At 39.2% G+C, this 22,387-nt stretch overlaps 1 protein-coding gene across 3 annotated transcripts; it reads right to left on the reverse strand.

Moving 5' to 3' along the window:
* Positions 1-14: 14 nt before the first annotated feature.
* Positions 15-22,296, reverse strand: FBXO9 (F-box protein 9). 3 transcript variants are annotated; one of them, XM_074581621.1, is made up of 14 exons: positions 21,903-22,125; positions 20,228-20,838; positions 17,865-17,942; positions 16,707-16,865; positions 16,209-16,266; positions 13,185-13,284; positions 10,675-10,805; positions 5,982-6,096; positions 5,158-5,276; positions 4,773-4,863; positions 3,681-3,776; positions 2,812-2,905; positions 1,922-2,076; positions 15-592 (listed from the first exon to the last, which is right to left on the reverse strand). In XM_074581621.1, exons 4-14 carry the CDS (start codon positions 16,851-16,853, stop codon positions 484-486), a joined length of 1,215 nt encoding a protein of 404 aa, XP_074437722.1. In that variant the 5' UTR covers positions 16,854-16,865; positions 17,865-17,942; positions 20,228-20,838; positions 21,903-22,125; the 3' UTR covers positions 15-483. The 3 variants fall into 3 exon arrangements, with proteins under 3 accessions (XP_074437722.1, XP_074437720.1, XP_074437721.1); XM_074581619.1 differs by lacking the exon at positions 20,228-20,838 and having other exon boundaries at positions 21,903-22,296; XM_074581620.1 differs by lacking the exon at positions 20,228-20,838 and having other exon boundaries at positions 17,865-17,938; positions 21,903-22,105.
* Between the last annotated feature and the right edge of the window lie 91 nt (positions 22,297-22,387).

The following is a 22,387-nucleotide window of genomic DNA, read 5'->3' on the forward strand; positions in this document are numbered from 1 at the left end:
GCAAACAAAATAAGTTTAATTCAAAGAAAACATTTATTTGAAGTTCTTTTAAGTCACACAGTTTAACAGATATAAGACAACTTTCTCCTCTTCACATTTCAAGCCTTCACCAGAGACCACACACACTGTCCCACGGACAGCGAGATTCCTCTATAACAATTCCTTTGGGACAAACCAGTGTCCAGGCAGATGAAGACTCACATTTTAAGCAGACTGATTTATAAAATCCATTTTAAAAAAACCCCAACAAAACAATCAACAAAACTTTGTTATCAAATTCTTATCACAAAGAAAAGGTGTTCAATACTCATAAGCTTGACTTCAAAATAAAACCCCAGCCACTCATAATCAAATAGAAGATACTGCCTTCAAAAAATTCCCCTGAATTTTAAAATGTTCCAAATATATACACATTTATAACTTAAGCGCTCATTAGCTACAACCTTTTATTCATGCAAGAGCTGTGAGGGGAAAAGGTGTTTCTTAGAGCGGCTTTTCTGAAAATGCAGTGAAACTCTTCACTCGTGCAAAGAACAAAGGGGTGTACATTTTGTCAATGTCGAAAGTAGTAACAGCTGTCTCACCAGTCGATCTGCAAAGAGTATTGTAAAAGTGAAATTAAACACAAATTGCCGCTTGAGTCCCTCAATAAATCAATCATGTTCCACAGTACAGTGTGTGCACCAAACTACAGCTGGAATGTAAGCGTCTTTCATTCTGCCTTGTTCTGAGAGCATCTGAATGTTGCTCAAATCCCACTGTATATAATACACTTCTGTTTTAACATCAAAGAAACCACTTTCCCCTTTCATTCTTATTATTAGCTCCAAGACTTGAAACAGCACAGAATGTCACTGAAGTCACCATGTTGATATTGAATCAAAAAAATCTCCTTTTATTTGTTTCACTTAGAACCCTGAATTCAAAACACAGAGTGACAGCAAAAACCGGTATGTTTACAAAACTTTAAAAAGAAGAAACCAGAGTATTTCTGAACATCAGTGACAAAAAACAGGCATCCTCCTAGATGTGTTTCATACACATCTTTATTCTAGTTTCAAAAGGATACCACCATATTGAGAGATAGAGCAGAACCTGAGCAGTAAAGTTTTCATGCTGAAAAAAGTGTCCGTGATACTGCCACTTCTCTATAAATTAGGTATGAAAATATTGGGTTTTATAAAAGCAATGTTTCTGTTTATGAAAGTTACCTATACTCCCAACCACCAGCAGTTTACTTTGTAGATTTTATATACTTAGAGCTCAAAGCTGAGCTATGTCCCTGTAAAAACACTGGATATAGAGATTAAGACAACTGCAAGACAAGGCCTAAATCCACTAAATGCCAACATCAAACATCTGGACAGCCAACTTGCCAGTAATTTAGTGTCAGGTACAAGAACAGCGGCCACGGCTCTTGCTTGGTCAGTGATCAGAACAGCTGGTCACATACCCATATTTTGCACTGCTGGATTATATAGTTAGTAAACGCTACAGTTCTCACATGACGGGTACAGATATTTATAGTTTGCACATCCACAGAGGAAAAGAAATCCACCTTAATTAATATGCGTTTTCCACACCCCTTTACTAGCACTGCACTAAGTCATTCAACCCTGATCCAGTTCTGAAGTCAAACACTGTGCATAAATCCTTTAAATGGCTAAAATACTGCAGTTCTACTACTCAGGAAAACTTTCCATACCATTTAAAAAAGTTACTAAAATATTGGTATTTCTTAAAAGTAAAAATTCATTGTGATACATCAAATCAGGACCAGCTACTGTTTTCAGGACATTTTGTTAAAGCCTCGTAAGCCTCAGAGCCTTTACATCTTCCGTACTTAGTACTGGACAAATTAATGTCACCTGTGTTTCTACAGTTAAGTATCCTTCTTTGATCTTACTCCCCATTTACTTACTTGTAAGTTATGTGACAAGAATGATGTATCCAGACAAGTTTGTTGAACCTCTGGCGCCCACTGGAGCACAACTGCAGTCCTACATGAAAACTGTGATCTGTTTCTTGCACAGGAACACGGCGGAAATACCTGTATTTGTGGTAGTCAATCGGTTTCTGCACAAAGAGAAAAGAAGTTTCATGAACTACAAAGAAAACACCGTGCAACTATTTATCCTGAGGCCTGAACGACTGTGAGGACAGATTGTTAAACTCTGATACTTAAAAGTAAGTACTGGTATTCCTTGAAAACACATCAATTTAGATGTTAATTATGGAAGAGGTTTTCACAGAAAGTAAAATAAGCCAAACTATGCAAACTCACTGTGAAGTAGTGTAACACTTCTAACTCTTCACAAGTTTCTCTTGACAGACACTTTGTTAATCTGAAATTTTTGTGATGTAAATAAATTGACCAAATCATTCAGAGTTCAATTAACGAATACCGCATATGTAGTTTTATTTAATGCTGTGGAACACAACTGCATGCAGTCAAAACTGATCTCAGAAAATGAGCTCTGCACCCTTCCCTTCTGTTTGTTAACGTGACTTAGTAGCACCACACGTGGCAATTAAGCCTAAGAGGCAGAACCGTTGCTCAAACATGAAGCAGATATTCACCTGTCTTAATAAAAAGATTATTACAGATTTGGGGAAAAAAGGTAAGATAAATCACCAGGCTAATATATATTTTATTTTTAAACCATTTAAAAAAATGAAATTCATTTTTTAATTCTCTGGTGTAATGCAAGTCTTCATGTGCCTAAAAATATTCTGTGAATGGTCTGAGAAAAACTTATTAAAAAGACCCCTCCTTAAACTATTTTTCCTCTAGTCTATTTTGCTACCTACCTCTTCCTTTTTCTTCATTATTACAGCAAATACTTTGGTTTGATTGTCTGTTTCCTGGGAAAGGCGATAATGGCCAAGCAAGATTGCATCCGTTCTGGAAAGTTAAGAGGAGGATAGTGTCAAGGACATAAAAATATTCCCTGTCTCAACAGAGTCATGTACTTATAATACAACTATCAGCAGTGAGAAGAAGACTGACTGCATATCATAATCAAGGAAACTTCTTTATTTGCCTTTAGTAAAGTACTAGGCTCAATGATGATACAAAATGGTTAAAACATTTTGGAAGGTTGCTTTTAATTTTCCCAGGTAGGACAGTAAAGGTAAGTTAGTCAGTTCTACCGAGCTTACTGCTAAATATTTTCAGATTTCTGGTGAACAGCTCAAACCTGTTCTGAAGTCACAAACGATTTTCTGTGTTTTTAACAAGTTCGTGCCAACATCAAAATGAAATCACGCAATAATTTAGTCATATCCCACCAAAATCTTCACTTTACCACAAACAGTCAAGGAAGTGTAAGAAAGCAGTCAGTAACAAAATACTATCTTTAAAAGTATTCTAAACCCACCAAGCTAATAGCGTGTATTCTTTCATCTACTTCCTGTAAAAGTTTAAAATCACACAACCCGCAAAGGAAATCTAATTACAGTATCAGGACCTTAAAATTATAAGTATCTTTGCACAAAGACCAAATTTTTTTGTAGTTGTCAAAAGAGAACTATAAACACCTATAACACAAGATAAATAACATTGCATTTTCACTCTTGTTTTACTAAGCCAGGATATAGAATCTGAGATAAAAGTAAATACAAATTGCCAAGTAAAAGCAAGATGAAAACAGTAGAGCCAAATATTTTAGTTCAATAACCTTGTATTTTTAGTCCGTAAGCGAGGAACTATAGATTGAGGATCTTCAGGAGTTGTTAGCATCATAACTTGACCATCTGGGAAGAATCTCAAATACCTGCAAAAATATAATTACGGAATGCAGACCTAAAAAGCATGTTCTTTTTCTGTTGTTTTGGGTTTTTTTCAAATCATGGGATGTTTCTCAGAAGGCCAGAGAACTTAATAGGTAATAGGATTTGAAAACATATTTCTTCACACATGATATAACAGAAAAAAGAGATCAGAAATCAAAAGAGAGTTTTGAGGATTAAAAAATCAAGTTACGAAGAGTTATGAAAGAGAGCAGAAGTTGAGTTTTATCACCTCTAATCAAAGCAAGAAGGCTACCCTGGAATCAAAACTGAACTCAAGTAATCTTCTCCATTCCTAGCATTGAGACAAATGTAACAAAATCTTAATTACAGTATCAGTACAGAATGGACAATGTCATATGGACTTTTTCAGGTTCTGGGACCTGATCAACTTGTACTGTACTCAGATACTACAACTTGTACAGTACTCAGGTACTATGCTGATGTTTGTGAGACTATAGAAATAGCCAAGAGATTCAATGATTTCTATTAATGATTTCCAGCCTCAGGAGGGACGGCAGAATAGAACAATAAATGCTGGGAACAGCAAGATGAAGAACAGCAGAAACACAGGCCGAGGAAATAAATGGCAAGGTATTTACAGCAAGTTGAGAAAGCCCAGCCTCTTGATTATTTACAACTGGTTACAAATAAGTTAAAAGACAATTCTTGTATAATCACTCGTTTTCCCTTTGCTGAAAACGATTAGTATATCAGAAATGTAAATTACTGTTGTTACTGTTTAGGTTTTATCCACATGGAATGGTATAACTGAGGATGAAATGTGCTTCTAAGCTCATCGCTAATTATCATAATAAATTCTACTTCTTAAGACCTATTCTCAAAAAATGTACATAGCTTTACGCACTGTAGTAGTTCCATTGAGTTTTAGAGAATACTTAATGTTTGTGATATCAAGGGCTGGATTTAAAGAACTTAAGAGAGAAACATTTCACTCACTCATTGTACTACAGTTCTACCTGTAATATTCCACTTGGTGCCATGCTCTATAGAAACCATCAAGAGATTGTTCTCCTTGACGTATGTATTTTGTCTTGCTGATATATACACCTACAGGAAAGGAAGATACGAGTATACAAACAAAAACTGAGTACATGAAATATTTAAGATAAAAAAACAATAATCTAAAACTTTTGAGTTTACTTTTGTTACTTAAATAGATTAAAGTTTTTATTTTCGTCCCTTTCACCCTTCCCTTCTCTTCGCCGATGTTCTACAGATTCAGAAGCCCAAACAAATTCAGATTAGGTCTAACAATGTTATAAACATCAAACCCACAGGACTGCTTCTGTCATGGTTACATGCAGTAAAAAAAAAATACCGATTTCCAAAAGTACACCTTACCATCAAATCGAACACGGGGCCTTTCCAAAAACATCTCCCTCCAAGAGGCATACGGAACAAGTTTATTGCAGCTCCTGCCCCATATTTTCAAACAGACTTGATGCCAGATTTCAGGATCTCTAGTGAAAATGAGAAAAAAGCAAACCCCATAACTTTGCCACAAGCCTTGTTTAGCTCTTGTATATCAAAGTAACACAGTCCATTATTTACCTTGGATGCAACTGAAAGAAACTTTATTGAACAACAGCAGCTCATAATTTAAAATCATTCACTAATTTACTTATTCCTGGAACATTTGAAAGCTACTTCCTCCTCCCAGTAAAATTCAAGAACACAATGCCATTTTCAGCCAAGTACAGAACAAGAACATTGCAGCAGCCTGGCACTTCTCTACGTGGCCATACGAGGATGACAACACAAGAGACACTATTAATGGAGACCTTGCCACTCTGACTTTCAAACAAGGTAGAGCAAGTAAGATTTTCAGCAACACTTCTTAGTACAGGGAAGTTATCTATCTAACATACCATTTAGTGGTGTATTCAAAAGCCGATTAAGCACTGTGAGGAGCATAATGTGAAAATTACCATGGGAAGGAAAAGCACAACATAGTCCTACATGTACAGTTTAGCAGCCTAAAGCAAAACAAACAAACAAACAAACAAAAAAACAAAAAACCCCCACCTTTCCAACACAGGCAATTTTGCTCTATGGATTTATTATCCACCTCTACACACTGTTAACATATGCTCAAGCATAAAAAAGCTCTTATTTCTTCCTTAGAGCAGAGAGAAGCTTCACTCTAGATAACTTAACTACAATACCTGGCACAAATGTAAAATCCTCGACAAACAAGAGATAATTGCTCTAATGATCTTAGGTCCAAGTCACTCGAAACCACCCATCGGAAAATGTACATTAGTACTTCCATAGGCAACACTGCCAAGAGAAAAGAAATCCTTGTTAGATGATAACCTGTAAATCGATGGCTTATCTACAATTCCAGGTTTGACCGTTACTGAAGTTCTGACTTCCCATAAAAAAATCCTCCTTTTTCACATTGTAGCCAGATGCCAGGAAACAAAAAGAATTATCTTTAATTTAAAAAGTCACTATATATTAGAAAAAAGTCACATAACGAAAGAACGAAAATAATGCGTTTAAAGTGCATTATGGTAAGATGATAGCATAAAACACAGTTTAACTGTAAGGTGTTATACTAAAAATTCCACGTATACATTGCACATCCACAGTGCCTGCAAAGCAGTATTTTCTTCAAACTGACCTAGAGTGTAACATTACCTCAAAGCATAGTGCTTTTGCACGACAAGCTAAATACGCTCAGGTCAGGTTCAGTATTGGATAGGAGGTCCTAAGAACAACCTATCCACTATGAAATTGATACCATATCACTCTGTATTTTGTGGTACAGGTACAGTGATTGAAAATGGTATCACATATCACTGTTGTGTTGAACGACTTTTTCTAATGTAATACAAGAGAATGACAGAATCCTCATCAAAGCTCTACAGGATCAGGTAATGAGTGGCATAGCATTAACAGTTCAGTGAGAAAGCCCTGGGAAACTAAGCCAAAATTCTAATAACTTTCTGCCTTCCTAAGTTCCCTCTGTTGTTTCAGTTGTGTATAATCTTGTTTACTAATTTTATAGCATCAGGAATTAGGCTTTATTTATTTTCAACTACTGCTGCTTGCCAGAGCCTATGGCTTGAACTGTATCACCACATGCACATAAGACTTCTCTATTTTACTTAGTGCAATTGCTTTGACATCAAATAGAAAAAATAGCTGAGTGGCACAAAGGTACATTAAACAGTAACTAGCTGTAAATGCCATGGTAGAGACCGCATTTATCAGAATTCTGATTTTTAGTAAAAGAGCATACTTAAAAAAACTGCATTGCTGCACTCCCACAAATCCAATAAGACTTTTTTTGTTATAAAATTTGATTAAACTTAAGTTTCACATTTCAGAATACTAACATGATAAAAAGTATATACATCATTGAGCACCAATTTCTTTATTAATTTAACACACATCTTGTTTCATGAATCTGATTTGATTTTATGTTTTATTATTGAGAAGTCCTAACTTTGCTATGTTGCTTGTATTTGCAACCATTAAATTAATGTTCCAATATAAGCAAAAGTTGTGCAGATGCATTTATTGATAGAAGGTACAAAACAGCCTCTGGCAATTGAGGAGCTCTTCAGTATGTGAACTCTTAGTGTCCCAGAGAATGGGAGCTAAAAAGGCTTAAAAATCTGCTACAAGTGCTAACAGGTATACAGCTTCCATTCTGATAGTCACCAGTCAGCCAAAGTTTTTGATTATCTATCTTACCGTCCATGTTTCTAAGTTTCTAGTAAACTAGGGATTGTTAAAACACTTTGCTTCAGATACTGGGCATGCCCTGTAGGACAAATATTATAGTATTTCCAGTGAAGAATGCTGTCTTGGTCCTAAGCCTTACTTGTGTAAAAGAGGGAAAAAAACCTACTATGAAAAATTGCTCATATACTAGGGAGGGGAAGTAAATATATCCAGTATGTCAGTTACATAGCAGAGGTCTGATCCTGTCCTGTACTAAGGGTTAACCAATATTCTAAGATTATGAATGTCAATAAAATGTAAAATGGAATACAGGAAATCAATTCAGCCAAATGCATTGCTTCACATTGTTTCAGTTTTCCTTGGGCTGCTGAGGTCTGAGACTATTGTACTACTGTGATGACCAAGAAGGATCCTTTCCAGCCTACTTACTTCTGAAGCAGACATCATGATTTCAACAGTTTTTCCTCTGCTATAAAAAGTCAGTACGCAAGATACTGCCACACAGGACTGGCAAGAAGGCAGACAATAAACCTAGAAAGAGACTAAGATTGCTACTAAAATGAGGCACCTCCTGAGATCACTTTAATGTCTACAACATCTTGACTTTACTGGAAAAAAATGAAAAGATGCTTTCCCAAGTGTACAATGCCACAGTTGTGAAAATTAAATAAAATACACTCTCTACAATTTAGATCTCTCAAGGAAGTCTCTGGATTACTATCCTAGAACTGAAACACTGAAAATCATTAACCTTCAAAAGCCTTTCTAGCTATGTTATACAGCCACAGAATCACAGAATCTTAATGGCTGGAAAGGACCCTTAAGATCATCAAGTCCAACCAAACAACCTACAATCTCTGCCCTTCAGAGCATGCCCTGAAGTGCCAAATCTACATGTTTCTTAAATACCTCTAGGGATGGTGACTCAACCACCTCCCTGGGCAGGCTGTTCCAGTGCCTGACCACTCTTTCAGTAAAGGAATTCTTCCTAATGTCTAATCTAAACCTCCCCTGCCTCAACTTCAGACCATTTCCTCTGGTCCTGTCCTTATTCACCTGGTAGAAGAGGCCAACACCCACCTCTCTCCAACCTCCTTTCAGGTAGTTGTAGAGGGCAATGAGGTCTCCCCTCAGCCTCCTCTTCTCCAAGCTAAACATGCCCAGCTCCCTCAGCCTCTCCTCATATGACCTGGTCTCCAGACCCCTCACCAGCCTGGTAGCTCTCCTCTGGACACGCTCCAGCACTTCAATGTCCCTCTTGTACAGAGGGGCCCAGAACTGAACACAGGACTCAAGGTGGGGCCTCACCAGTGCCGAGTACAGAGGCACGATCACTTCCCTGCTCCTGCTGGCCACGCTAGTCCTGATACAAGCCAGAATGCTGTTGGCCGCCTTGGCCACCTGGGCACACTGCTGGCTCATGTTAAGCTGGCCGTCCACCAGCACCCCCAGGTCCTTTTCTGCTGGGCAGCTTTCCAGCCACTCTTCCCCAAGCCTGTAGCGTTGCTTGGGGTTGTTGTGACCAAAATGCAGGACCTGGCACTTGGCCTTATTAAACCTCATACAGTTGGCCTTGGCCCATGGATCCAGCCTGTGCAGGTCCCTCTGTAGAGCCTTCCTACCCTCAAGCAGAGCAACACTCCCACCTAGTTTGGTGTCATCTGCAAACTTACTGAGGGTGCACTCAATCCCCTCATCCAGATCATCGATAAAGATATTAAACAAAACTGGCCCCAAAACTGAGCCCACTGGTGACCGGCCGCCAAGAGGATTTCACCCCATTAATCACAACTCCCTGGGCACGGCCATCCAGCCAATTTTTAACCCAGCGAAGAGTACATTTGTCTATGCCATGATTTGCCAGCTTCTCCAGGAGAATGCTGTGGGGGACGGTGTCAAAGGCCTTACCAAAGTCCAGATAGACAACGTCCACCACCCTCCCCACATCCAGAAGGCAGGTCACATGGTCATAGAAAGCGATCAGGTGGGTTAAAGCAGGACCTCCCCTTCCTAAACCCATGCTGGCTGGCCCTGATCCCTTGGCTGCCCTGCACTTGCCGTGAGAGCTCAATCAAGATGATCCTCTCCATGATCTTTCCTGGTACCGAGGTCAGGCTGACAGGCCTGTAGTTCCCTGGATCTTCCTTCCGACCCTTCTTGTAGATGGGCGTCACATTAGCCACCCTCCAGCCATCTGGCACCTGCCCTGTTGACCAGGATTGTTCCTAAATGATGGAGAGAGGCTTGGTGAGCTCTCCCGCCAGCTCCCTGAGTACTCTTGGGTGAATCCCATCCGGCCCCACAGACTTATATACGTCTAGGTGCAGAAGCAGATCATTGACTACTTCCTCCTGGATTATGGGTGGGCTGTTCTGCTCTCCATCCTTATCTCCCAGCTCAGGAGGCTGAACACCCTGGGCACAGCTGGTCTGACTATTGAAGACGGAGGCAAAGTAGGCATTAAGTATCTCAGCCTTCTCCTTGTCATTGGTTGCAACTTTCCCCCCAGCATCCAGTAAGGGATGGAGATTCTCCCTGGCTTTCTTTTTGTTGATGTATTTATAAAAGCTTTTTTTGTTGTCCTTAATGTTAGTGGCCAAGTTGAGCTCCAGCTGGGCTTTTGCCTTCCTAATTTTCTCTAATTTTCAGTCTTGCTGAACCTGAAAACATATTTATTCTAAAAATATGATACAGAATCAGATTAAAACAGGAAATGCAAAGATGCATAATCTTCACAGAACAATTGTCTCTTATTCACACTTAAGAATTGTAATAAATATTTGCAAACCAAAACAAAAATACCCACATTTTACTTTTTCAAACATTAATTGGAAGGAAAACTGGAATACATGTACTTCAGCAAGCCCATTTCTAGAAGCTGGTACTTTTAAGTATGACTGATCCTGAAAAATTCTACTTAGTAGTAATACTACATGGAAAAGTTTGTGCAACAAAGGTAAAATAATGTATGAGAAAAAGATCTGTTTAGCTTGTTGATGATCTTTTTTCCTTTACATCTAACTATAAAAGTAAATAAAAAGATACTATATACATTTCTTTAAAGGTGGCTTTAGAATGAAGGAGAGAAATGTTTTAATCAAGTCAGAGTGAAACATCTCTATAAATTGTGCCTCTGAACTCTTACAGTGTCTTATCTCATACCTGAGATATGGGTCTGGCTGACATCAACCTCAGGCTGACAAAGTTTCACTGAAGATTCCTGAAGAGCTAACTGCTGTTGGAATTCTGTCAGGAGATCAGCCATTTTGTCATCCTCTTTGTTATCCTCAACACTAGAAAAGGGGGAATGCCAACACTGTGATACTGGACAAAACATACAGACAGACATCCTTATCTTGGCATCAATCCGCTGTCTTACGTTCATTCAATACAGTTGTCTCCTGTATGTAAGCAATCTCATTTCATCATACAATACAACTACTGCAATCCTATCAAGTTCATTTAGATTTTACTGGAACCCATCTGACAGTAACAACTTTCTTTTCATTTAATTCCAATTCCAGTTCCTTTTTGGATTTGAAAGTTCACTGTTCAGTGTTTTTAGTGAAGTCACTGAAGAATTGCTTGACCCCATGAAAAGGCAAGTCTGATCTTTTACTTTGTCAAAGATAAGCAGTGTGCAAGAAATAAATTATTATAATTGATGGAAATTTTTTGTAATCCTTGTCACAATGTAACACATTGAAAACAATTTAGGAATTATTTTTTTTACTCTTGCATTATTGACTGAAGAGTGATCCTCCGTGGGTTTTTTCATCAATAATGAAGGAAAACTTTCCTTTAGGAAAACTACTTTTTACCTATTCTGTAAACAAGCAGACATAAAAAATTTCAGAAGCAAGGACAAGATTGCAAAACAGAAGCAATATGCTTGTTACTTGTCAGTAAACTTGAAGGATTACTAAGTGATAAAAAAACATTACCATATTAAAAAAACCCCTAAATTTAAGTTGTATGTCATAATATGATGCTTTAACAGGTGCACGCTTACTTGCACCAAGTAACCGCAAACACAACTCTCCTTGATCTCCCCACAAAACACTTTCTTTCCCCTGACTTGGTATACAAGCTAGCTAAGAGACCTTCCAGTCACTTTTAAATATTATTCAATTCTCCTCTAAATAAGCCTAATAGAATGAGCTGAGAACATAAGCAAGCAACTAGCAGACCTACCAATGGGTTTTAAAGTATTATACAAAAGACAATTATGTTTGGGCCTGTCCTAACTAAGACCATAGTAAGATGTTGCACTGAATGTACCTTCCTTTATTTTGATGAATATGACAGCCAGTCCCAGTATCTAAAGGCCACGCTGTAAATTGTTGTTTCAAATGTAATTGTATAATCTGTTTTTTCTCACCAAGATTGTGTGAAACAGCTACAACAGTAATTCAGAGAGCAAAACCATCACAACTAGAAACTCTTGAAAAGACACACCTCTACAGATACCCTTTTAAACAACAATTAAAGAGAGCCGGCTGTTTTTCCCTCACTGTCACGTAGTGCTGGGGATGGTGCAGCAACATTTACAAAACTGAATGAAAACTCATACAGTAAGTGGCAGATGGACAGAGAGGCTTAATGAAGGGAATAGAGAAAATTATGCTAAAATAAGAAAATAATCCTATGAAAACCAAATTTTTTATATGAGTGTAATTTATTATCCAGTATTTTCCTAGTGCACAAATGCATACCAAAGATTTCACGCTAGCAATGCATTCAGAAGCAGATGTAAATAAAGTACTTAGCTCATCTTACTCTCTTTTCTATTGAGTCAAGTACTGCACTGAAATTGTACTGCCCTGGGGCAACAAGACTGAGCTGGCAATACCACACCTACATGGTTGTATTTTCCTCTTTTATTCTCAGTTTTAAAACCCTTGATTCCTTGCTGCTATCAGCAGCGTATATGGCTGCTACCAGTAAGCAGTGAATTTGGAAGCTCTGTTTCAGAAGCTTGTCTTCACTATGCTATCTGAGCTGTAACACAAGTTTTACCCTAACCTGAACCCTGTCCTCAAGCGTAAGTCTTGGGCACAAGTTAGGTCAACCTTAAGGCGCTAGACATTTGGTGTGCTGAGGCAAGGCGAGTTCTGATGCTTGTAATGACGAAAGACTAGGCTGCTCGGATTACAATCTATGAGCTTTTAAATGTATTGCTCTCCTTATTGGAAATGTTCCCATACAGCTGTGTTAGCACAAGAACAGTAGTATATTCCCTTCCTTAATTACAGTGCTTATTCCATGGTACAAAGCTTTTACTAATTGACCTTTTTGCCATCTGCAGTTTTGTAGATGATCCTAAACGTATAATTCATAAATCTGAAGATCAGAAGTCAAAAGTAAAAAAGTGAATGATGCTTTTTTCTTTTTTTAAGTAACAGCATAACTCTTTGTAATCCCTCCACTTGAATTTAACCAGCTCCAAATAAGCCTGTTACCTTCTTTGAACTACAGTATAGAAAAGTCCTCCTTGTACTAATGCATCTGTAAACTTTCTACAAAGCAGTCTATTCAAATGAAAGTATAGAAGTTTTCCAAATGTTAGAGACTTACAACTGTGTATCACAGTAGAGCATTCACATGCTTTAGAAATAAAATTTCAGGTTTCAGTACTACTATGCACTTAATTAGTAAATCTTCATACTTACCACCTCTTTCCAACTCCATCACCATCTGGGGACCGCGTATAGGTGATCTTAAACTCTATGTCAGGTACCAGCTGCATGGCTAGACGATAAAACTTGATGGCTGAAAATAAAGGGTTAATGTTTAAATATGTCTGATGCCTGTACTAGCTTATCAAAGCAAAAATTTTTTTTCACAGATGGCTTCAGCTAAAACCACTAAACAGGTGGAAAATGCTTTTTCCTAGTAAATCTTATTTTATCTAAACTGATTAGGTTTAAATTCAATACAGGAGAGAGGCACATTAAGCAGTTTCAAAACTAAAAACTTCATGTACTCTTTCAGAGTAAAAAGCTCTTGCAGATGTGTTTCAGCTTTTACACATTTACCTTAACCACTGCAAACTCAGTTATGGAGTACAAAATTTTACATTAAAATATTACAAAATCCTGATTTCATTTGCTGCAAAGCACTTACAAAGCTTTCTCAACAAGCCAAAGATTTTAGGTATTATACTCACAATTAACCATGAGGAACGTAAAAGAGAATTTGAAAGATGAGGCACGTACCCGGTATAGTACATACAGTCATTCAGACATACATATTAAAAAGGTGAAGAAGGACAACAAAATACTGTTGTACTTTAAAACAGTAACAATAGACATCAAACAAGTAAATTTTACTGTGGCAAACCCCTGGAAACTACAGAAAGCATAGAAGCAAGCCACTATAAAACCGAGGATGAGGAACCTGACTGGAGGAAAGCAGCTCTTTCAAAAAGCTATGTAGCAAGCATAAGACTACAGGGCATGAAGGAAAACCTGACAGATTTGGCTTCTTATAGCATGCAGTGAAAGTACTTCTGCCTTTAACACTCCAAAGATGCCACAAACACTGAATAGAGAAACAGGCCCAGGAAAATCACCCTGTGGGAAGGAACAGTTATTTAAGCTGCAGAATGTCTTTTTTCTGAGCTAACTCTGTGGATCCTTCTTAATTTACGTGGATTCATTGTATGTACATTAAGTCTGTTAAGGTATTAAACCTGTATTAAGATGATATACGCATTTGTATGTCTCTCTATTCTCACATCGTGATACCAAGACAAGAGTGCAACTCTCCCTCAGTTTGAACCCTTAAAAATGAAACAAAACCCAAAATAAAACATCAGTGAGTGTGAAACTCAAAATTTGACACAATAATGAGCCTGAGAAGCCTGTGTTTGGGGCAAGTATGTGTCCTATTTCCTTGAGGTCATGCCAGGGCCAGTGACTGGCAAGTAGCAGTATCCTTTGGCTGGTGAGGACGAGGAATACCAGCAGCCAGCTAAACAGAGATCAGTCTCAACTTTAGCATTTAATCTTGCAGCAAGGCCTGTACTGTACTTAAACATGAAACAAGCTACTGCACATAACTGTCTCACAAACGTTATGTATCAGCAGATTTCAGAAGCAGGCTGAAATGTCACTTGGATTCTGGTGACCTGGGCCGGGTCAGCAGATAAAAGTGTGGTATGAAAACAGATGTCCCAATATGTGCTCCGTAATATATGTGTCTAGTGTAGGACCATGTCTCTAAGGTTTCATACAGATGCATGTGTAGAAGCAGTTTCATTTTTTTTTCTTTAAGTCTCAAATCAAACTCAACCGAGAAAGAATGGATTCACATTCACGCAATCAAGATTCCTAAATCACCCCTGTGAAGGCAACTCTCTAGGATGTTACTACTCCTCTGCTGCTGTGTTTAACATAGGAGCGCACTCAAGCAGATGAAGCTATAGCTTTCGTTTTATACACACAATGCTTAAATAGATGTCCTTCCTCACATTTTTTTCATTTACTTCAAAACAGTTGGTATGAAAGAACCTTCACAATCTACTGCACAATTTCCTAAATGGTAGATTACATATCACATTTAGTTCTGACGTCTTTTTTTACTGCACATTTAATTCTGTACCCAACACACAAAATACCTTAGCCTAAAGTAATTTTGCCCCGTAAAAACACGTAATAATTTAGAAACTGAATCAACTAATTTTATTACCTACTGGGGATTCATATTTCTTTCAGTTCATTTGAAATCTGGAACAACCACCAGAAATCCCTTGCAAGGGAGGGAAAACTCTCATGGTGGAAATGGAAATTTTGTATTTAACAGGTGGCTGAGTTCAGGAGCTTCCAGCGTACTCTCAGTTTTGCATATCTTGACGTATTTTGCACCTGCACTTTAACCAAGGTGGCCAAAACCTCTAGTGGATGAGGAGGATGGCACGTACATTCTATGTTCCTTTTTTTTAATGAAGGAAATAGAAAACTTCGTCATCAGTTATTACTTGATATCTCCACTAGTGACCTACAGGACTTGTAAATTAGGACAGGCTTCTTACTCTAGATATTCTGAAAGCTAAATACAAGGAAGAAAACTCTGAATTTCCATTTTTGCTAGTGCTGATAGCATAGCAAGAGGGCAAGCAAGCTCAGCATCTTAAATATTTATGGCAAACCTCATAAAATAAAACTAGCAGATTTAAACATTCACTTCAGGAATTCTTAAAGAAGCTATCTTAGCATGCTGTGTAAATTAAAAAAACAAACAAATAAAAACAACAACGACAAAACAAAGAACCATCAACAGAACATTCCATGGGTTAAGTAGTTCTGTTCAAAGTGGAATGAAGAAAACTGTGAGCACAGAAAATACAGTATATTGCCTTGCTTAGTTACTGTTACAAAAGTCACATAAAGCAGCATGCTATATGAAGAAGCAATTCAGTGCTTCATTAAATTTCAAGATTTCAAAATACTGTTGTTTTGTCTGAAAGCTAGAAATTCTGTCTCCTTGATCTCGCTTTAACTTCATCTCAACCTCAGAATTGTGATATGATGGTTCCTTTTATAGCAAGTTTGTTCGCTTATGCAAATAATTCAGCTCTCAAATGACTACTAGCCTGCAGTTTAAGTTCACTGGCATCATGCAGTCTTGCACATATATCAGAAAGTGCTAGATTCCTCTGCAATAAGGGTGTTCTTTGTAGACCTCCATATTACCTTCATAAAGGGCCCCATTTTGTTCTTCTTCCACTGCCTTCAAGAAAAGTTCTTTTGCCTGCACAATAAATTACACAGAACACTTTTTAAATTCCTTACAAATATAACTACATTGTCACTTGACTTAGAATTATTTTTCATCTTACCTACTGCGCTCTATGAAGGAGACGAATAAAATAGTTCCATAGAGTAAGAAGACATATTCGTGTGCTACAAGCCATAACTGAAATTCCCAATCAAAAAACTATCCCTGTTCCTGCTGCTCACCCCTTACCTACAATCTTTCAGAAAGCAGACTGGGAAGGTGCCAGAATTAAGCCAAGAATAAAAACTAGAAAAATCACTGCAGAATTAAGGAAATACATCAGTATGGAGACAACAGGTTAACCAGCGCTGTTGTTTCTCTACAGTGACTTCAGCATTACCTTTTAGGATAGTTATACAGCAATACTAACACACAAAAAAACCCCCCAAAATTATACATCCGGTGTTTTGTACCTTTTCCTCTTTTGCTATCTCCTGTTTCACTCTGGCATCTACAGACTTTAGTCCAGGTCCTCTTGAAGATGGTCTGCATGGCAGAGGTTCCAACCCACTAGAACTCATACCTGGGGCAAGCTCAAACATCCATTGAGCTCTGAACATCTGGAGCTCTGCCTAAAAAATCCAATTAATGCTGATTTAGTAGCACATATTCAGACAGAACATCTTCTGAGGAGAAATTATAAAGTACAAGCACAAGAAAGAATTTCAAAATGATGCATTACATTTCCAAGTCTTAAATGGTTTCAGTGAGTTTAGACACAGAGTTAGCGATTGGTTTATAGTATTTATTTTTTTTTAATGCACAAGTATTTGTTCAATCTCATTCAATAATATAAGTGCTTTTATCTGGACTATTCAGGTCAGAAGAAAAAATGATGTTTCAAGAAATAGTTGTTAGTACTATGGTTATGACCTAAGACTTCATAGGAAAGTATTCTTTCTAGACTGGTGTTTCTTCTTGTTAATGCAGAGTTATCTTAAGCAAGAAGTCAATTAGCTCTTGAAATTAAAATTTAGAAAACCTAATTTTTTGTACACAAGCATACTAAGCTTGATGACAATCAAGGCTGTCATTTATATAATACACAAATAAGACCTTACACTCCTGTCTCTTTTAAAAAGAAAGGACTATGCTCCGTGAAACAAGGCAAGTTGTAATTCTTGCCATGCATTTTTTTCAGCATCTTTCAAGTTACACTTCACATGTCTCTTGCAATCATCACGACTTCTGGAGAGCAACTACACATAAATCTAGTATAGTAAGAGAACACACTTTTCTATCAGACTGCTTTTATCAACTTTCTGCTCCAGAAAACAGTGACAACTTAAACTGGAATTTGATCCATACAGAAATGGCTGTCCAATTTCTATAGTTCTTCAAACAAATTCCAAATCTTCCACAAACTTTCTTTTCATCTGCACAGATAACTAAAGACTAAATTTGACACTTGGAACACGCGGCAACATTTATCTATTTCACTTTTGGAGGGGCAGACAGTATAAGCATTTGTGAGATCAACAAACGCATGGTAACTAAATGAGCATAAGTAATGCAGTTTAAATCACAGCAGTAGTATTTTTGTAAAAAAAACACTCGCATAAGACACATACCTGAAGATTTGCTTCACCAGATCTTTCATTGTCATCGGTTCTTACCAAATCAGAGTGACAATCTTCTTCAGCTTCTGCCTAGTAGAGAGCAGTCAGACATGATTATAGAGTCTGCATAAGTCCCTACAGCACATTCACAATGCACAACTGTCACAGACACTCATTTAAAAAAAATTAAGCATATTCCCGTTTTCCCCATCCTACCCACCTACCCCACAGATCAATCTTAATCGATGACAAAAATTAGTCTTAAAATTACTGGTATTGTTTGCGCTTCCCTATTAACCCAATGAAGTTGGGTTTTGCATTTCAGTCACATCAATCCAACGCAGATTAGTTATGTATCACTCGAAGGCTTAAATGCATCACTACTCTGCCATAATACCTGAATAAATACACTCAGTGCCTAAGTCAAAGCATAGAATCAAAGCTTCAGTATTAAATAGTAGTGTGCTTCATACAAGAAATGAAAATGTAATCACTATCTTCTCATTATAAAGATAACCAGTAGTTTTGATCTGTTTAGCAATTTTGTGCTTTGAGTAACAATAGATACTTTACGATAATTATGGGACAGTATAGGCAATCTCAAAAAATACATGTGAAACTAGACAAGAAATGCATTATAAAAGGAAATAAAAAGTCAGCATGAGAGCTTGACAGCTGGTTTTATTTACGGTACAGCTGTGAGACAGGTTAAACAAATAAGACCTTAAATAAGACCTTTAACTAAACTTAACAGGGCACTACATAGGAGTTAGAGAGCTTGTTTAGGAGCAAAGCTTAGAAAGATCCAAATAAATTCTCATTGTGAAATATACTGAGATTTATGGAATCTATACTAAAACAAAGGAAAACTAATTCTGAACACCAGTGACAAGCCACTACAATGACAACAGCAGCAAGATGCCAGTAAGGAAAAAAACCCAAAGACTAAGACATTTGTTTAAAGCTCTTCCTGCAGCTGAAGCATTCCAGTTTTTCTATCTTTCTGCGCTGAAATTCACATCTATAGTTTGGCAAGTACCTAATGCAAAATGAGAAGGCTGCAAGCCTGGCATTAAGATGACCACAACTCCTTAGAGAAATTTTATTTCCCACTCCTTCCTATTGTAGACAGCGCTCAAAAGACTTCAAGTGACATTCTGTCAGTGAGATTCTTCCGAGTTCTCGTAAAGAAATCTCTACCTCCTGCACAATCAAAGTGCAGAAATCAAAGCGTTCTTGTATTCAGAAAATTTATAAAATTTTTATAGCATCTGGAAGTTCATGATCAAACCACAGAATACTGGCAAACCTGATGTGAAGGCAATGCTTAATCTCTTTGTCTCGGTGACAAGCACCTCCCTGGAGTTCAGCTGTAGCACTTGTTTCTGGTTTCCAAAACAACCACAAACTCACTGGCTTGTCACCTGTAAACGTGTTTTCACTGATATCTCAGTCAATTTATCTTTTACAGTTGATAATGCAGACAGTGTTGGTTGGTTAAAGTAAACAGATATCGCATCTGTTTCTACACTCTGATTTTAAGGCTGCAGATTTTGAATTTCTCGGTAGAGAAAAAAGGTAAGCCAGAACGCTCCAAAGCACTAGCAACGTTAAATCTGAGCGAGAAGTAAATAACTTAGAAATTTCACAGTTTTTTATTACAGAATTTGATTGCAGGCACTTAATGTCCTATAAGTTACAGCAGTCCTATCACGTTATTTTAACATCCAGGCATTACGTCTAAAGTGGCCAGAGATAGCCTGGGAATGACCAAGCACTGAAATGGATGTCTTGTAAGTGGACTTTTATGGCACTGGGCTGACCCAAATAAGGCCTACCTCTGCCTGCGCAGAGTGCAAGGCTTCTGGTTTGCAGCTGAATTATGTCTAGTCAGCTCTCAGTCTGGGCAGAATAAGTCTGGTTTTATCTGCAAAATGCAGAGACTAGTAAAGTTATTTAGAAACTAAATCAACACACTATCTTCTTGCGCATAAAGGCACGCCCATTAAAACCTCTTAACTCATTAAGTCCGTAAATAAACTAATTTAAGAGTTAGAGTTAAAATTATTTAGGAGGTTATGAAGCTGACTGAAGTTTACCTCATGCTCAAAACCTTTTTGTTTCAGTAACCTGTTCAAGAGTCTTGATTTTCCTTCCCTCGTTTCTGTTCAACTGCCCTACTTCTCCTTCATTTCTGAGTCACAGTCACAGTTCTGGACCAAAAGCTTCCAAAATTAATGCTCTTTAAAACTTAAATGTGCTCCCACTCCAAACAAAAAAATACACGATACTATGAAGACCTAGCCCACAGCGTAAAAGCTGTCAAAAAACATCGTAAAGTTGATTACAAACAAAATCTTGACTTCCATCATTACCTCCTCTGTACAGAGTGTATGCGTGATCTGAAGTCTCTCATATCAAAGGTTTGTCTTCTGGCAGCAGTGGCAGCACAAGTGACCATCCCTCTAAATTTACCAGTAAAGCAATTCATTCACATCGCTACTGCATGGCTAACTGGACTGGAAAACTGATCTCTATGAACAACCTTTCCGCTATTTATTTAATCTGCTGAAATCCTATGGTTTTGCTAGAGCAAATGAGTAAACAGAGGTATCACTGAAGCAAGGATCTTCACTACCAGACAGCTCATGAGACAACACCCAAAGCAGGTTGTAACTTTTAAACATTGGATCCTTGCCCCAACTCTGACAACACTTAAATTGTAGTTATAGTTTCTGAACTTCACAGAATTTGGACTGTAACCACTACTTAGTGGATAAATCTAACCTATTCATTTTAATGCTGTTGGCCCTCCTCCTGCTACAAGTCAGCTGTCATATGAAACAGTGACTTTATCCTGCTTGGAAGTGAGACATCCTTAGTGTGTACTGATCAGCTCAAACAATTTTCCATGAGAAAAGCAGTAGCCAGTCAAGCCACCAGAAGGTCAGCATGCCACAAGGAAACATCTGAATTAGACTGTGACCTGTAAAAAGAAGTCAGCCAAGTTGATTTGGTTCTGATTTGTTCAAAAAGCTTTAGAAATTATTTGCCAAATGCAAAACTAGTTTATTTGCACAGCTTAAACTGCTTTGCAATCAATAATTGCATGCTGATTTCCTCAGAGCATGACAGTGACTTACTAAACTGTCAGTAATGTCTAGTCCTTTAATAGTTCAGATCTTTTGTTTCAGCAAAATAAAGCCAAGATCAGGAACAGTTAAAAGGTGACCCACCAGTTGAACAGGGCTACATGTGAACTGCACAGAACTAAAGGATCAGCAAGCACAACATAGAAAACAGGGACCGACAGCTAACATTCTTCTTCGTTTTGTAAGAAAACGAGGAAGTTGCTCCATTTTTCTGTCGGTGTGGTAGAAGCAACAGTGTTCAAAAATAAATTTTAATCACGGTGGTAAGAAGTTTTAATCACAGTGGTAAGAAGTTTTAAGAGCTCCTGAATGAGATAAATGGTTTAACTTCGAATGATCACGTTCTCATCATGGATACTTGGATCCGTATTGAGGTGCAGCCAGAAAAGCAATACTGATCAAAACAGTATTTCTGGTATGGTAAATCGCAAACTCAAGTAAGTAGAGTGCCTGGCCCATGGAGCCCTTTAAATCACCCGGTGACTTTATGCCACCTGGTTTTTGAGAGAAGGAAGAGGAAGGTGGGGCGTGCTCCTCTATAAGGACAGCGGGATTTGCTGAGGCCTTTCTCCGGATGGCCACATCGGCCCTTAATTAAGCAGCCCCGCTCATCAGCCCCAAGTCCCCTGCGGAAGACGGCCCTGTCACCCGGGCTGGGATGGCGGCCAGCATCCCGGCACACTCCCCACAGGCCTCACCGGGTGCCAGGTGGCGGGCAGGGCCCAGGCGGCCGCCCCTCCGGCCCCACACCCCCTCCCACCGCCCCCCTCAGTCCCCCCCGGGGGCGGCGGGGCCGGGCCGCCCTCCGCCCGCACCTGCCGCGGTGGTCGCCCCCCCCCCCCACCTCCCCCCGCCTCAGGCCGCCGTGCAGCGGGGAGGGGGGCCCGGTGCCGCTCACCATGCTGCCAACGCTCGGGCGGCGCCGTCCCGTCCCGGAGGGTCTCTGCCCCCCCCCCCGCCTCGCTCGGTCCGTGTGTGTCCTCCTCCCCGCAGGGGGGAAATTAGCAGAGTTCTCGGTCGGAGAAGCGCACCACGCAGCGGGAGTAACTGCGGGCCCTACGTACGGCAGCCATCTTCCCGGCGAGTGAGGGGCCGGCGGGCTGGGAGCAGCGGAGAGACGCGACCAGACAAACCCGCAAGGTCAGAGCGCCGCCTGACGCGCGGGCCGCTCTCCGCCGCGGGCGCCACCGCCTGGACTACCTATCCCAGCGCCCAACGCGGCCCCGCAGCGGCTCGCCCGCGGGCAGCGCCGTGCCGCGCTGCCTGCTGGGAAACATAGTCCGCGGGGCGACACCCCCCTTTGGGTTGCGGCGCGGCCCCGGGCCAGTCCCGCCCGGCGGCGGAGCAGGGTCTGCCGGGAAGTGTAGTCCCGCCGGGCGGCCA

Source organism: Larus michahellis, chromosome 3 (genome assembly GCF_964199755.1).
Source record: "Larus michahellis chromosome 3, bLarMic1.1, whole genome shotgun sequence".
NCBI classification, from domain to species: Eukaryota; Metazoa; Chordata; class Aves; order Charadriiformes; family Laridae; genus Larus; species Larus michahellis.